At 24.7% G+C, this 16,438-nt stretch overlaps 1 protein-coding gene across 1 annotated transcript; it reads left to right on the forward strand.

Annotated features, from left to right (window-relative positions):
* Nucleotides 1-2,639: 2,639 nt before the first annotated feature.
* On the forward strand, nt 2,640-4,390 carry LOC115895711 (voltage-dependent anion-selective channel protein 1). The gene has a single exon (XM_030926345.1). It carries the CDS (start codon nt 2,680-2,682, stop codon nt 3,529-3,531), a length of 852 nt encoding a protein of 283 aa, XP_030782205.1. The 5' UTR covers nt 2,640-2,679; the 3' UTR covers nt 3,532-4,390.
* Nucleotides 4,391-16,438: the final 12,048 nt, after the last annotated feature.

The following is a 16,438-nucleotide window of genomic DNA, read 5'->3' on the forward strand; positions in this document are numbered from 1 at the left end:
TCTATTATATATATTGTGCCTATATTTTATAACTATATATATTATATTTATATTTTATAACTATAACTATTATATCTATTAGGTCTATATTTTATACCTGTATGTATTATGTCTATATATTTTACCTATATCTATTATATTTATTATGTATTTTAGACCTATATTTATTATATCTATTATGTCTATATTTTATACCTATGTCTATTATGTCTGTATTTTTTACCTATATGGATTACATCTATTATGTCCATATTTTATACCTATATCTATTATGTCTATATTTTATACCTATATGAATTATATCATGTCTATATTTTATACCTATATTATATCTATCATATCTACATTTTATACCTATATATATTATGTGTATATTTTATACCTATATATATTATATCTCTTATGTCTATATTTCATACCTATATCAATTTTATTTTTCTTTTATACCTATATGTATTATATCTATTATGTGTTTATTTTATACTTATATCTATTATATCTGTATTTTATACCTATAGCTATTATATCTATATAGATATACTTAGGTAAGAAATATAGATAAAATAGATATAATATACTTATAAAATATAGATATAATAGATTTAGGTATAAAATATAGATATAATAGATATAATAGAAAGAGGTATGAAATATAGACATAATAGATATAGTAAATAAACGTAAAAAATATGGACATAATAGATATAATAGATAAAGGTATAAAATATAGACATAACAGATATAATAGATATAGGTATCAAATATAGACATAATAGATATAATAGATATAGATATGATATATAGACATAATAGATATTGGTATAAAATATAGACACAATAGATATAACAGTTATAGTTCTAAAATATAGACATAATAGTTATGGTAGACATAGGTATAATATATAGCCATAAGAGATATAGGTATAAAAAATAGACATAATAGATATAATAGATATAGGAATAAATTACAGACATAATAGATAATAGATATAAGTATAAAATATAGTCATAATAGATATAATAGATATAGACATAATAGATATAATAGATATGGTATGAAATATACACATAATAGATATAATAGATATAGGTATAAATTATAGACATAATAGGTATAATTGATATAGGTATAAAATATAGACATAATAGATATAATAGATATAGGTATGAAATATAGACATAAGAGATACAATAGATATCGGTATAAAACGTAGACATAATAGATATGATACATATGGGTATAAAACATAGATATAATACATATGATATATACAGGTATGAAATATAGACATAATAGATATAATAGATACAGGTATAACATATAGACATAATAGATATAGGTAAAAAATGTAGACATAATGGATATAATACACATAGGAATAAAATATAGACATAATAGATACAGGTATAAAATATAGACAGAATAGATACAACAGTTATAGTTATACAATAAAGAGATAATAGTTATAATAGATATAGGTATAAAATATAGACATAATAGGTATAGTTATAAAATAAAGACATAATAGATATATGTATAAAATACAGACATCATAGATATAGGTATAATATATAGACATAATAGATATAATAGATATAGGTGTAAAATACTGACATAAATGATATCATAGATATAGGTGTAAAATATAGACATAAAAGATATAATAGATATAGGCATAAAATGTAGACATAATAGAGATATGTATAAAATATAGATATAGTAGATACAGGTATAAAATATAGACATAATATATATGATAGATATAGGTGTAAATATAGACATAATAGATATAATAGATATAGGTAAAAAATATGGACAGTATAGATATAATAGGCATAGGTATAAAATATAGACAAAATAGATATAATAGATATAGGTATAAAATATAGGCATAATCGATATAATAGAAACGGTATAAAATACAGACATAATAGATATAATTGATAGAGTTATAAAATATAGACATTATAGATATAATAGAAAGATAAAATATAGACATAATAGATATAATAGATAAAGGTATAAAATACAGACATAATAGATATAATAGATGTAGGTATAAAATATAGACATAATAGATATAATAGATATAGGTATAAAATATAGACGTAATACATACAGGTATAAAATATAGATAATTGATATAATAGATATAGGTATAAAATATAGACGTAAGAGATGTAATAGATATAGGTATAAAACATAGACATAATAGATATAATATATATGGGTATAAAATATAGTCATAATAGATATAGGGAAAAAATATATGCATAATAGATATAAAAGATATAGGTATAAAACATAGACATAATAGATATAGGTATAAAATATAGACAGAATATATACAATAGATATAGTTATACAATACAGAGATAATAGTTATAATAGATACAGGGATAAAATATAGACACAATAGGTATAGGTTTAAAATACAGACATAATAGATATAGTAGATATAGATAAAAAATATAGACAGAATAGATATAATAGACATCGGTATTAAATATAGACATAATAGATATAATAGAAATACGGATAAAATATAAATATAATAGATATAGATATAAAATATAGATATAATAGATACAGGTATAAAATACAGATATAATAGATATAATTATAAAACATAGGCTGTAGCCGCCTCCAAGCCCGCCGCCACCGCCTCTGAGCAGAAGATGGCTGTGCCACCCACGTATGCCGATCTTGGCAAATCTGCCAGGGATGTCTTCACCAAGGGCTATGGATTTGGCTTAATAAAGCTTGATTTGAAAACAAAATCTGAGAATGGATTGGAATTTACAAGCTCAGGCTCAGCCAACACTGAGACCACCAAAGTAACAGGCAGTCTGGAAACCAAGTACAGATGGACTGAGTACGGCCTGACGTTTACAGAGAAATGGAACACCGACAATACACTAGGCACCGAGATTACTGTGGAAGATCAGCTTGCACGTGGACTGAAGCTGACCTTCGATTCATCCTTCTCACCTAACACTGGGAAAAAAAATGCTAAAATCAAGACAGGGTACAAGCGGGAGCACATTAACCTGGGCTGTGACATGGATTTCGACATTGCTGGACCTTCCATCCGGGGTGCTCTAGTGCTGGGTTACGAGGGCTGGCTGGCGGGTTACCAGATGAATTTTGAGACTGCAAAATCCCGAGTGACCCAGAGCAACTTTGCAGTTGGCTACAAGACTGATGAATTCCAGCTTCACACTAATGTGAATGACGGGACAGAGTTTGGTGGCTCCATTTACCAGAAAGTGAACAAGAAGTTGGAGACCGCTGTCAATCTCGCCTGGACAGCAGGAAACAGTAACACGCGCTTCGGAATAGCAGCCAAGTATCAGATTGACCCTGACGCCTGCTTCTCGGCTAAAGTGAACAACTCCAGCCTGATAGGTTTAGGATACACTCAGACTCTAAAGCCAGGTATCAAACTGACACTGTCAGCTCTTCTGGATGGCAAGAACGTCAATGCTGGTGGCCACAAGCTTGGTCTAGGACTGGAATTTCAAGCATAAATGAATACTGTACAATTGTTTAATTTTAAACTATTTTGCAGCATAGCTACCTTCAGAATTTAGTGTATCTTAATGTTGTATGTCTGGGATGCAAGTATTGCTAAATATGTTAGCTCTCCAGGTTAAAGATGATTCAGCTTTAAGATGTTACCCTTCCAGAGGTACAGAAGAAACCCATTTCCAGAAAAGGTCCTTTCAGTGGTAGACTCGGGGGGAGCTTGGTGGCCCCTTTGAGATGCCAGGTTTCTTTTTTATCTAAAATGGCTGCAAGTGGAAGCTGATAGTATGTAGGCACTTTGTAAATTCATATTGAGTAAATGAATGAAATTGTGATTTCCTGAGAATCGAACCTTGGTTTCCTAACCCTAATTGATGAGAGGCTTGCTGCTTGATGGTGTGTACAAACTCACCGGAATGGGACTTTTTTGGACAGATCTTCATAACCTGTTCCCACCCCAGTTCATCATCACCTCTTTTACACCAAAAGGTCTGCAGGATGTGGTCACTGTTTCTTTTGTGCCATTTTGGGGTGGAGAAGGTAGATGTGATGAAGCCAATAATTCAGGACTTATTCCTTCTTGTGTTGTGTTTTTTTTTGCCCTTGCACCAGAGTATGAAATAGCTTCCAGGAGCTCCAGCTATAAGCTTGGAAGTGTCTGTGTGATCGTAATCACATGGTGACAACACTCAGAATCTAAATTGGACTTCTGTTGTATTCTCACCACTCAATTTGTTTTTTAGCAGTTTAATGGGTACATTTTAGAGTCTTCCATTTTGTGTGGAATTAGATCCTCCCCTTCAAATGCTGTAATTAACATCACTTAAAAAAACTTGAATAAAATATTGAAACCTCAAAAAAAAAAAAAAAAAAAAAAAAAAAAAAAAAAAAAAAAAAAAAAAAAAAAAAAAAAAAAAAAATAAAACATAAATATAATAGATATAATAGATATAGGTATAAAATATAGACATAATAGATATCACGGACATACGGATAAAATATAGACATAATAGATATAATAGATATAGGTATAAAATATAGACATAATTGATATAATGGATACAGGTACAAAATATAGATATAATAGATATAGGTATAAAATATAGATATAATAGATATATGTATAAAAAATAGACATAATAGATACAGGTATAAAATGTAGACAACAGATATAGTAGATATAGGTATAAAATATAGATATAATAGATATAATTATAAAATATAAATATAATAGATATAATAGATACAGGGAAAAAATAAAGATATCATGGATATAGTTATAAAATATGGTTATAATATATATAAGTATAAAATATAGATATAATAGATAAAATAGATATAGACATAAAATATAGACATAATAGATATGATAGATATATGTATAAAATATAGATATAGTAGATATAATGGATATAGGTATCAAATATAGATATAATAGATATAGGTATAAAATACAGACATGATAGATATGATAGATATAGGTATAAAATATAGACATAATACATATAATAGATATAGGTATGAAATATAGACATAATAGATATAATAGATATAGGTATAAAACGTAGACATAATAGATATAATAGATACAGGTATAAAATATAGATATAATAGATATAGGTATAACATATAGATATAATAGATGTAATAGATAGACATAATAGATATAATAGATATTGGCATAAAATATAGATATAATAGATATAGGTACGAAATATAGATATAATAGATATAATGGATATAGGTATAAAATATACATACAATTGAGGCAACAATTAATAGCCTACCCACCAAAAAAAGTCCAGGACCAGATGGATTCACAGCTGAATTCTACCAGAGGTACAAGGAGGAGCTGGTACCATTCCTTCGGAAACTATTCCAATCAATAGAAAAAGAGGGAATCCTCCCTAACTCATTTTTTGAGGCCAACATCATCCTGATACCAAAGCCTGGCAGAGACACAACAAAAAAAGAGAATTTTAGACCAATATCCCTGATGAACATTGATGCAAAAATCCTCAATAAAATACTGGCAAACCGGATTCAGCAGCACATCAAAAAGCTTATCCACCATGATCAAGTGGGCTTCATCCCTGGGATGCAAGGCTGGTTCAACATTCGCAAATCAATAAACGTAATCCAGCATATAAACAGAACCAAAGACAAGAACCACATGATTGTCTCAATAGATGCAGAAAAGGCTTTTGACAAAATTCAACAGCCCTTCATGCTAAAAACGCTCAATAAATTCGGTATTGATGGAACGTACCTCAAAATAATAAGAGCTATTTATGACAAACCCACAGCTAATATCATACTGAATGGGCAAAAACTGGAAAAATTCCCTTTGAAAACTGGCACAAGACAGGGATGCCCTCTCTCACCACTCCTATTCAACATAGTGTTGGAAGTTCTGGCTAGGGCAATCAGGCAAGAGAAAGAAATCAAGGGTATCCAGTTAGGAAAAGAAGAAGTCAAATTGTCCCTGTTTGCAGATGACATGATTGTATATTTAGAAAACCCCATCGTCTCAGCCCAAAATCTCCTTAAGCTGATAAGCAACTTCAGCAAAGTCTCAGGATACAAAATTAATGTGCAAAAATCACAAGCATTCTTATACACCAGCAACAGACAAGCAGAGAGCCAAATCAGGAATGAACTTCCATTCACAATTGCTTCAAAGAGAATAAAATACCTAGGAATCCAGCTTACAAGGGATGTAAAGGACCTCTTCAAGGAGAACTACAAACCACTGCTCAGTGAAATGAAAGAGGACACAAACAAATGGAAGAACATACCATGCTCATGGATAGGAAGAATCAATATCGTGAAAATGGCCATACTCCCCAAGGTTATTTATAGATTCAATGCCATCCCCATCAAGCTACCAATGACTTTCTTCACAGAATTGGAAAAAACTGCTTTAAAGTTCATATGGAACCAAAAAAGAGCCCGCATTGCCAAGACAATCCTAAGTCAAAAGGACAAAGCTGGAGGCGTCACGCTACCTGACTTCAAACTATACTACAAGGCTACAGTAACCAAAACAGCATGGTACTGGTACCAAAACAGAGATATAGACCAATGGAACAGAACAGAGTCCTCAGAAATAATACCGCACATCTACAGCCATCTGATCTTTGACAAACCTGAGAGAAACAAGAAATGGGGAAAGGATTCCCTATTTAATAAATGGTGCTGGGAAAATTGGCTAGCCATAAGTAGAAAGCTGAAACTGGATCCTTTCCTTACCCCTTATACGAAGATTAATTCAAGATGGATTAGAGACTTAAATGTTAGACCTAATACCATAAAAACCCTAGAAGAAAATCTAGGTAGTACCATTCAGGACATAGGCATGGGCAAGGACTTCATGTCTAAAACACCAAAAGCAACGGCAGCAAAAGCCATAATTGACAAATGGGATCTAATTAAACTAAAGAGCTTTTGCACAGCAAAAGAAACTACCATCAGAGTGAACAGGCAACCTACAGAATGGGAGAAAATTTTTGCAACCTACTCATCTGACAAAGGGCTAATATCCAGAATCTACAAAGAACTCAAACAAATATACGAGAAAAAAACAAACAACCCCATCAAAAAGTGGGGAAAGGATATGAACAGACATTTCTCAAAAGAAGATATTCATACATCCAACAGACACATGAAAAAATGCTCATCATCACTGGCCATCAGAGAAATGCAAATCAAAACCACAATGAGATACCATCTCACACCAGTTAGAATGGCAATCATTAAGAAGTCAGGAAACAACAGGTGTTGGAGAGGATGTGGAGAAATAGGAACACTTTTACACTGTTGGTGGGATTGTAAACTAGTTCAACCATTATGGAAAAGAGTATGGCAATTCCTCAAGGATCTAGAACTAGATGTACCATATGACCCAGCCATCCCACTACTGGGTATATACCCAAAGGATTATAAATTAGTCTACTACAAAGACACATGTACACGTATGTTTATTGCGGCACTATTCACAATAGCAAAGACTTGGAATCAACCCAAATGTCCATCTGTGACAGACTGGATTAAGAAAATGTGGCACATATACACCATGGAATACTATGCAGCCATAAAAAAGGATGAGTTTGCGTCCTTTGTAGGGACATGGATGCAGCTGGAAACCATCATTCTTAGCAAACTATCACAAGAAGAGAAAACCAAACACCGCATGTTCTCACTCATAGGTGGGAACTGAACAATGAGATCACTTGGACTCGGGAAGGGGAACATCACACACTGGGGTCTATCATGGGGAGGGGGGAGGGGGGAGGAGGGAGGGATTGCATTGGGGAGTTATACATGATATAAATGATGAATTGATGGGTGCTGACGAGTTGATGGGTGCAGCACACCAACATGGCATAAGTATACATATGTAACAAACCTGCACGTTATGCACATGTACCCTAGAACTTAAAGTATAATAAAAAAAAAAAAAAAAAAATAAAATAAAAAAAAAAAAAAAAAAAAATATACATACAATAGATATAGGTATAAAATACAGATATAATAGTTATAATAGATACAGTTATAAAATATAGATGTAATAGATATAAGTATAAAATATAAACATAATAGATAGAGGCATAAAATACAGACATAATAGATATGATAGATGTAGGTATGCAATATAGACATCACAGATATAATAGATATAGGTATAAAATATAGACATAATAGATATAACACATAGAGGTATAAAATATAGATATAATAGATATAGGTATAAAATATAGATATAATAGATATAATAGATATACATATAAAATATAGATACAATAGATATCGGTATAAAATATAGATATAATAGATATAATAGATACAGATATAAAATACAGACATAATAGATATAGGTATAAAATATAGACATAATAGATATAATACATAGAGTTATTAAACATAGACATAATTGATATAGTTGTATAATATAGACATAATAATTATAGGTACCAAATATAGACATAATAGATATAGGTATAAAATATAGACCAAATAGATATAATAGATATAGGTATAAAATATAGACATAATAGATATGATAGATATAGGTTAAAATTAGAGACATCACAGATATAATAGATATAGGTATAAAATATAGACATAATAGATATAACACATAGAGATATAAAATTTAGATATAATAGATATAGGTATAAAATATAGACATAATAGATATAATAGATATAGGTATGAAATATAGACATAATGGATATACGTGTAAAATATACACCTAGTTGTTATAATAGATATAGGTATAAAAGATAGACATAATAGATATAGATATAAAATATAGACATAATATATTTAATAGGTATAGGTATAAAATATAGACATAATAGATATAATAGATATAGGAATAAAATGTACACATAATAGATATAATAGATATAAGTATAAAATATAGACGTAATAGATATAATAGATATAGGTATGCAAGACAGAAAAAATAGATGTAGGTATAAAATATAGACCCTATAAATATAATAGATATACGTATAAAATGTAGACATAATAGCTATAGGTATAAAATATAGACATAATCGATATAATGCATATAGTTATAAAAGATAGACATAATAGATATAATAGATATAGGTATAAACTATAGACATAAGAGATACAGGTATAAAATATATACATAATAGTTATAATAGATATAGGTATAAAAAATAGACATAATAGATACAATAAATACAGGTATAAAGTATAAACATAATAGATAAAATACATATAGGTATAAAATATAGATACAATAGATATAGATATAAAATATAGATATTATAGATATAATAGATATTATAGATATAAAGATATACTATATAAGTATAAAATATAGAAATAATAGATATGATGGATATAGGTATAAAATATAGATATAATAGATATAGATATAAAATATAGATATAATAACTATAATAGATATAGGTGTACAATATAGATATAATAGTTATGGTTATAAAATATAGACATAATAGATATAATAGATATAGGTTTAAAATATATAGATAATACACAGGTAAAAAATTAGGTCATAATAGATTTAATTGATATAGGCATAAAATACAGACATAATAGTTATAATAGATGGAGATATAAAATATAGACATAGTAGATATAATACATATAGTTATTAAATATAGACATAATAAATATAATAGATATGGTAATAAAATAGAGACATAATAGATATAATAGATATAGATATAAAATATAGACATAACAGATATAATAGATATACGTATAAAATATAGACATAATAGATATAATAGATATAGATATAAAATATAGACATAACAGATCTAAAAGATATACGTATAACATATAGACATAATAGATACAATAGATGTAGATATAAAATATAGACAAAATAGATATAGGTACACAATATCGACATAATAGATATAATAGATTTAGGTATAAAATATACACATAATAGACATAATAAATATAGGTATAAATATAGAGAGACTTAATACATATAGGTATAAAATATAGACACAATAGATATAATAGTTATAGGTATAAAATACAGAAATAATAGCTATAATCGATGTAGGTGTAAAATATAGGTATAATAGATATAACTGATAGAGTTTTAAAATATACCTATAATAGCTATAATAGATAAAGGTATAAAATATGGACATAATAGATATAAGAGATATAGGTATAAAATATAGACATAATAGATATAATAGATATAGGTAAAAAATATAGACATAATAGATATTGGTATAAAATATAAACATAATAGATATGATAGATATAGGTATAAAATATAGCCATAAGAGATATAATAGATATAGGTATAAAACAAACACATAATAAATAAAATCGATACAGGTATAAAATATAGACATAATAGATATAGGTATAAAGATAGACATAATAGATATAGGTATAAAATATGGATATAATAGATATAGGCATAAAATATAGACATAATAGATATAGGTATAAAACACAGACATAATAGGTATAGGTATGAAATATAGACATAATAGATATAATAGATATAGGTATAAAATATAGATATAATAGATATAATAAATATAAGTATAAAATATAGACATAACAGATATAATAGACATAGGTATAAAAAGTAGACAGAATATAATAGATATCTGTATAAAATACAGACATAATTGATATAATAGATATACGTATAAAATATACACATAAGAGATATAATAGATAAAGGTACAAGATATAGACATAATAGTTATAATAGATATACGAATAAAATATGGACATAATAGATATTACAGATATAGTTCTAAAATATAGACATAATAGTTATCATAGATATAGGTTAAAAATACAGACATAAGAGATATAGGTATAAAATATAGACATAGTAGATATAATAGATATAGGTATAAATTATAGACAGATATAACAGATATAGGTATAAAATATAGACATAATACATATAGGTAAATAATACAGACATAATAGATATAATAGATATAGGCATAAAAAATAGACATAATAGATAGAGGTATAGAATATAGACATAATAGATATAGGTGTAAAATATAGACATAATAGATATAATAGATATTGAAATCAAATATAGACATAATAGATATAACAGATATAGTTAAAATATAGATATAAGAGATATAATAGATGTAGGTATAAAATATAGATATAATAGATATAGATATAGGTATAAAATATAGATATAAACATATAATAGATATAGGTATAAATTATAGATATAATAGATATAGGTATAAAATATGGATATAATTGATATAATACATATAGGTATAAAATATAGATACAATAGATATAGGTATAAAATATAGATATAATGGAAATAATAGATGTAGGTATAAAATACAGACATAACAGATACAATACATATAGTTATAAAATAGAGACATAATAGATATAATAGATATAGGTATAAAATATAGACATAATAGATATAATAAATCCAGGTATAAAATACAGATATAATAGATATAGGTATAAAATATAGATATAATGGATATAATAGATGTGGGTATAAAATATAGATATAATAGATATAGGTATAAAATATAGATATAATAGATATAATAGATACTGGAAGAAAATATAGATATCATAGATATAATTATAAAAAATAAAATATAATAGATATAATAGATATAGGTGTAAAATAGAGATACAATAGATATAGGTATAAAAAATAGTTATTATATATAGGTATAAAATATAGATATAGTAGATATAATAGATACAGGTATAAAATATAGACATAATAGATATAATAGATACAGGTATTAAATATAGACATAATAGATATAATAGATATAGGTATAAAATATAGACATAATAGATATAATAGATATAGATATAAAATACAGACATAACAGATCTAATACATATACGTATAAAATATAGACATAATAGATACAATAGATATAGATATAAAATATAGACAAAATAGACATAGGTACACAATATCGACATAATAGATATAATAGATTTAGATATAAAATATCCACATATTAGACATAATAAATATAGGTATAAAATATAGACAGACTTAGTAGATATATGTATAAAATATAGACATAATAGATATAATAGATATAGGTATAAAATATAGACATAATAGATATAGTAGATGTAGGTATAAAATATAGGCATAATAGATATAACTGATAGAGTTATAAAATATACCTATAAGAGCTAAAATAGATAAAGATATAAAATGTGGACATAATAGATATAAGAGATATAGGTATTAAATATAGACATAATAGATATAATAGATATAGGTAAAAATATAGACAAAATAGATATTGGTATAAAATATAAACATAATAGATATAATAGATATAGTTATAAAATATAGCCATAAGAGATGTAATAGATATAGGTATAAAATATACACATAATACATATAATCGATACAGGTATAAAATATAGACATAATAGATACAGGTATAAAGGATAGACATAATAGATATAGGTATGAAATATAGACGTAATAGATATAATAGATATATGGATAAGATATAGACATGATAGATACAATAGATGTAGGTATAAAATATAGACATCATAGATACAATATATATATATAAATTATAGACATAATAGGTAGAATAGATATAGGTATAAAATACAGACATAATAGATATAATGGATATAGGTATACAATATAGACATAATAGATATAATAGATATAGGTATAAATTATAGACATAATAGATATAATAGATATAGATATAAAATATAGACATAACAGATATAATAGATATACGTATAAAATATAGACATAATAGATACAATAGTTATAGATATAAAATATAGACAAAATAGATATAGGTACACAATATCGACATAATAGATATAATAGATTTAGATAAAAAATATACACATATTAGATATAATAGATATAGGTATAAAATATATACATAATAGATATGAGATATAGTTATAAAATATAGACATAGTAGATATAATAGATACAGGTATAAAATATAGACATAATAGATATAGGTATAAAATATAGACATAATAGATATACGTATAAATTACAGACATAATAGATGTAAGATATATAGTTATAAAATATAGACATAATAGTTATAATAGATATAGGTATAAAATATAGACATAATAGATACAATAGATGTACTTATAAAATATAGACATAAAAGACATAATACATATAGGTATAAAATATAGACATAATAGATATAGGTATAAAATATAGAAATAATAAATATAATAGATATAGAAAAAATACAGATGTTATCGATGTAGTATAAAATGTAGACATGATACATATACTAGATTTCGGTATAATATACAGTTATAATAGATATAGGTATAAAATATAGACATAATAGATATAGGGATAAAATACAGACATAATAATTATAATACATGTAGGTATAAAATGTAGACATAATAGATATAATAGATATAGGTATAAAACATAGAAATAATAGATATAATCGATATAGGTATAAAATATAGATATAATAGATATAATACATATAGGTATAAAATGTAGACAGAATAAACATAATAGATATAGGTATGAAGGATACACATAATAGATATAATAGATACTGGTATAAAATATAGACATAATGGATATTATAGATATAGGTATAATATATAGACATAATAGATATAATAAATACAGGTAAAAAATATAGATATAATAGATATAGGTATAAAATATAGATATAATAGATATAATAGATATATGTATAAAAAAAGATATAATAGATACAGGTATAAAATATATACAATACATATAATAGATATAGGTATGAAATATAGATATAATAGATATAATTATAATATATTAATATAATAGATATAATAGATATAGGAATAAAACATAGATATAATAGATGTAGGTATAATTTGGTTATAATAGATATAAGAATAATATATAGATATAATATATATAGGCATAAAATATAGACATAATAGATATGATAGATATATGTATAAAATATAGTTATAATAGATATAAAGGATATAGGTAAAAAAATAGATATAATAGATATAGGTATAAAATATAGACATAATAGATATAATAGATATGGGTAAAAAATATATTCATAATAGATATAGGTATAAAATATAGACATAATAGATATAATAGATATAGATATGAAATATAGATATAATAATTATAATCGATATAGGTATAAAATATAGACATAATAGATATAATACATACAGGTATAAATACAGACATATTAGATATAATAGATATACGTATAAAATACCGATATAATAGATATAATATATATAGGTATAAAATATAGATATAATAGCTAGAGGTATAAAATACAGATGTAATAGATACAGGTATAAAATATACACATAATAGATATAATAGATACAGGTATAAAATATAGATATAATTGATATAGGTATAAAATATAGACATAATAGCTATAATAGATATAGTTATTAAATATAGACATAATAGATATAGATATAAAATATAGACATAATAGATTTAATAGATATAGGTATAAAATATAGACATAATAGATATAACAAATAGAGGTATAAAATATAGACTTAACAGATATAGGTATACCATATACACATAATAGATATAATATATACAGTTATAAAATATAGACATAATAGACATAATGGATACAGTTATAAAATATAGACATAATAGATATAATAGATATAGGTATGAAATACAGGCATAATAGATATATTAGAGGTTTTTTTTGTCAATCTATTTTGTCTATATTTTATATCTATATCTATTATGTCTATATTTTATACCTATATCTATTATATCTATTATGTCTATATTTTGTACCTATATCTATTATATCTATTATGTCTATATTTTATAACTATGTATTATGTTTATATTTTATATCTATAAGCATTATATATATTATGTCTGTATTTTATATCTATATCTATTATGTCTATATTTTACACCTATATCTATTATATTTAATCTGTGTATATTTTAAACCTATATCTATTATATCTTTATGTCTGTATTTTATACCTATATCGACTATGTACATTATGTGTATATTTTATACCTATATCTATTATATCTATTATATCTATTATATCTATATTTTATTCCTATATCAATTATATCTATATTTTACACCCATATTTATTTTATCTTATACCTATATTTTATACCTATATGTATATCTGTTATATCTGTATTTTATACCTATATGTATTATATCATTTATATCTGTATTTTAACTATATCTGTTATATCTATTATGTCTATATTTGATTCCAATGTCTATCATATCTATTATGTCTATATCTATTATATCTATTATGTTTTTATTTTATACCTATATCTATTATATCTTTATGTCTATATTTTATACCTATATCTCTTATGTCTATATTTATACTGTATCTACTATGTCTATATTTCATACCTCTATCTATTATCTATTATGTCTATATTTTATACCTATTTTTATTATATCTTTTATGTCTATATTTATACCTATATCTACTATATCTATTATATCTATAATTTTATACCTTTATATATTATAATCTTTTATGTCCATATTTTATAACTTTATTATATCTAATATGGGTATATTTTATAATTCTATCAATTATATCTATTATGTCTATATTATATCTCTATTATATCTTTGATGTCTATTTTATACCTTTATCTATTATATCAATTGTGTCTATATTTTATACCTATATCTAATATATAGTACACCTATTCCTAAAACTATAATATATATATATATTATATCTATATATATTTGTAGCTATGTCTATATTATCTATATTTATACCTGTATCTATGATATCTATTATATCTATATTTTATACCTATATCAATTAAATCTATATTTTATACCTATATGTATTTTATCTATATTTTATTCCTATATCTATTATATCTATTATGTCTATAATTTATACCTATATCTATTCTGTCTTTATTTTATACCTATATCTATTATATCTATTATGTCTATATTTTATACGTATATCTTTTATATATATTATGTCTATATATTATACCTATATCTATTATATCTATTATGTCTTTATTTTATACGTATATCCATTATGTCTATTTTATACCTATATCTATTATATCTCCTATGGCTATATTTATACCTATATTTATTGTATCTATTATGTCTATATTTTATACCTATATCTGTTATAACTGTTATGTCTATATTTTATAGGTATATCCATTATGTCTATATTTTATACCTATATCTATGATGTCTTTATTTTATACCTATATCTATTATATATATTATATCTATATTTTATACCTATATCTATTATTACTATATTTTATACCTATATCTATAATGTCTACATTTTACAACTTTATGTATTATATCTATTATTTCT

The sequence above is a fragment of the Rhinopithecus roxellana genome, unplaced genomic scaffold (genome assembly GCF_007565055.1).
Source record: "Rhinopithecus roxellana isolate Shanxi Qingling unplaced genomic scaffold, ASM756505v1 contig1269, whole genome shotgun sequence".
NCBI lineage: Eukaryota > Metazoa > Chordata > Mammalia > Primates > Cercopithecidae > Rhinopithecus > Rhinopithecus roxellana.

Coding starts and splice junctions, on each gene's coding strand:
- LOC115895711 (XM_030926345.1), top strand. CDS start 2,680: ATGGCTGTGCCACCCACGTATGCCGATCTTGGCAAATCTGCCAGGGAT.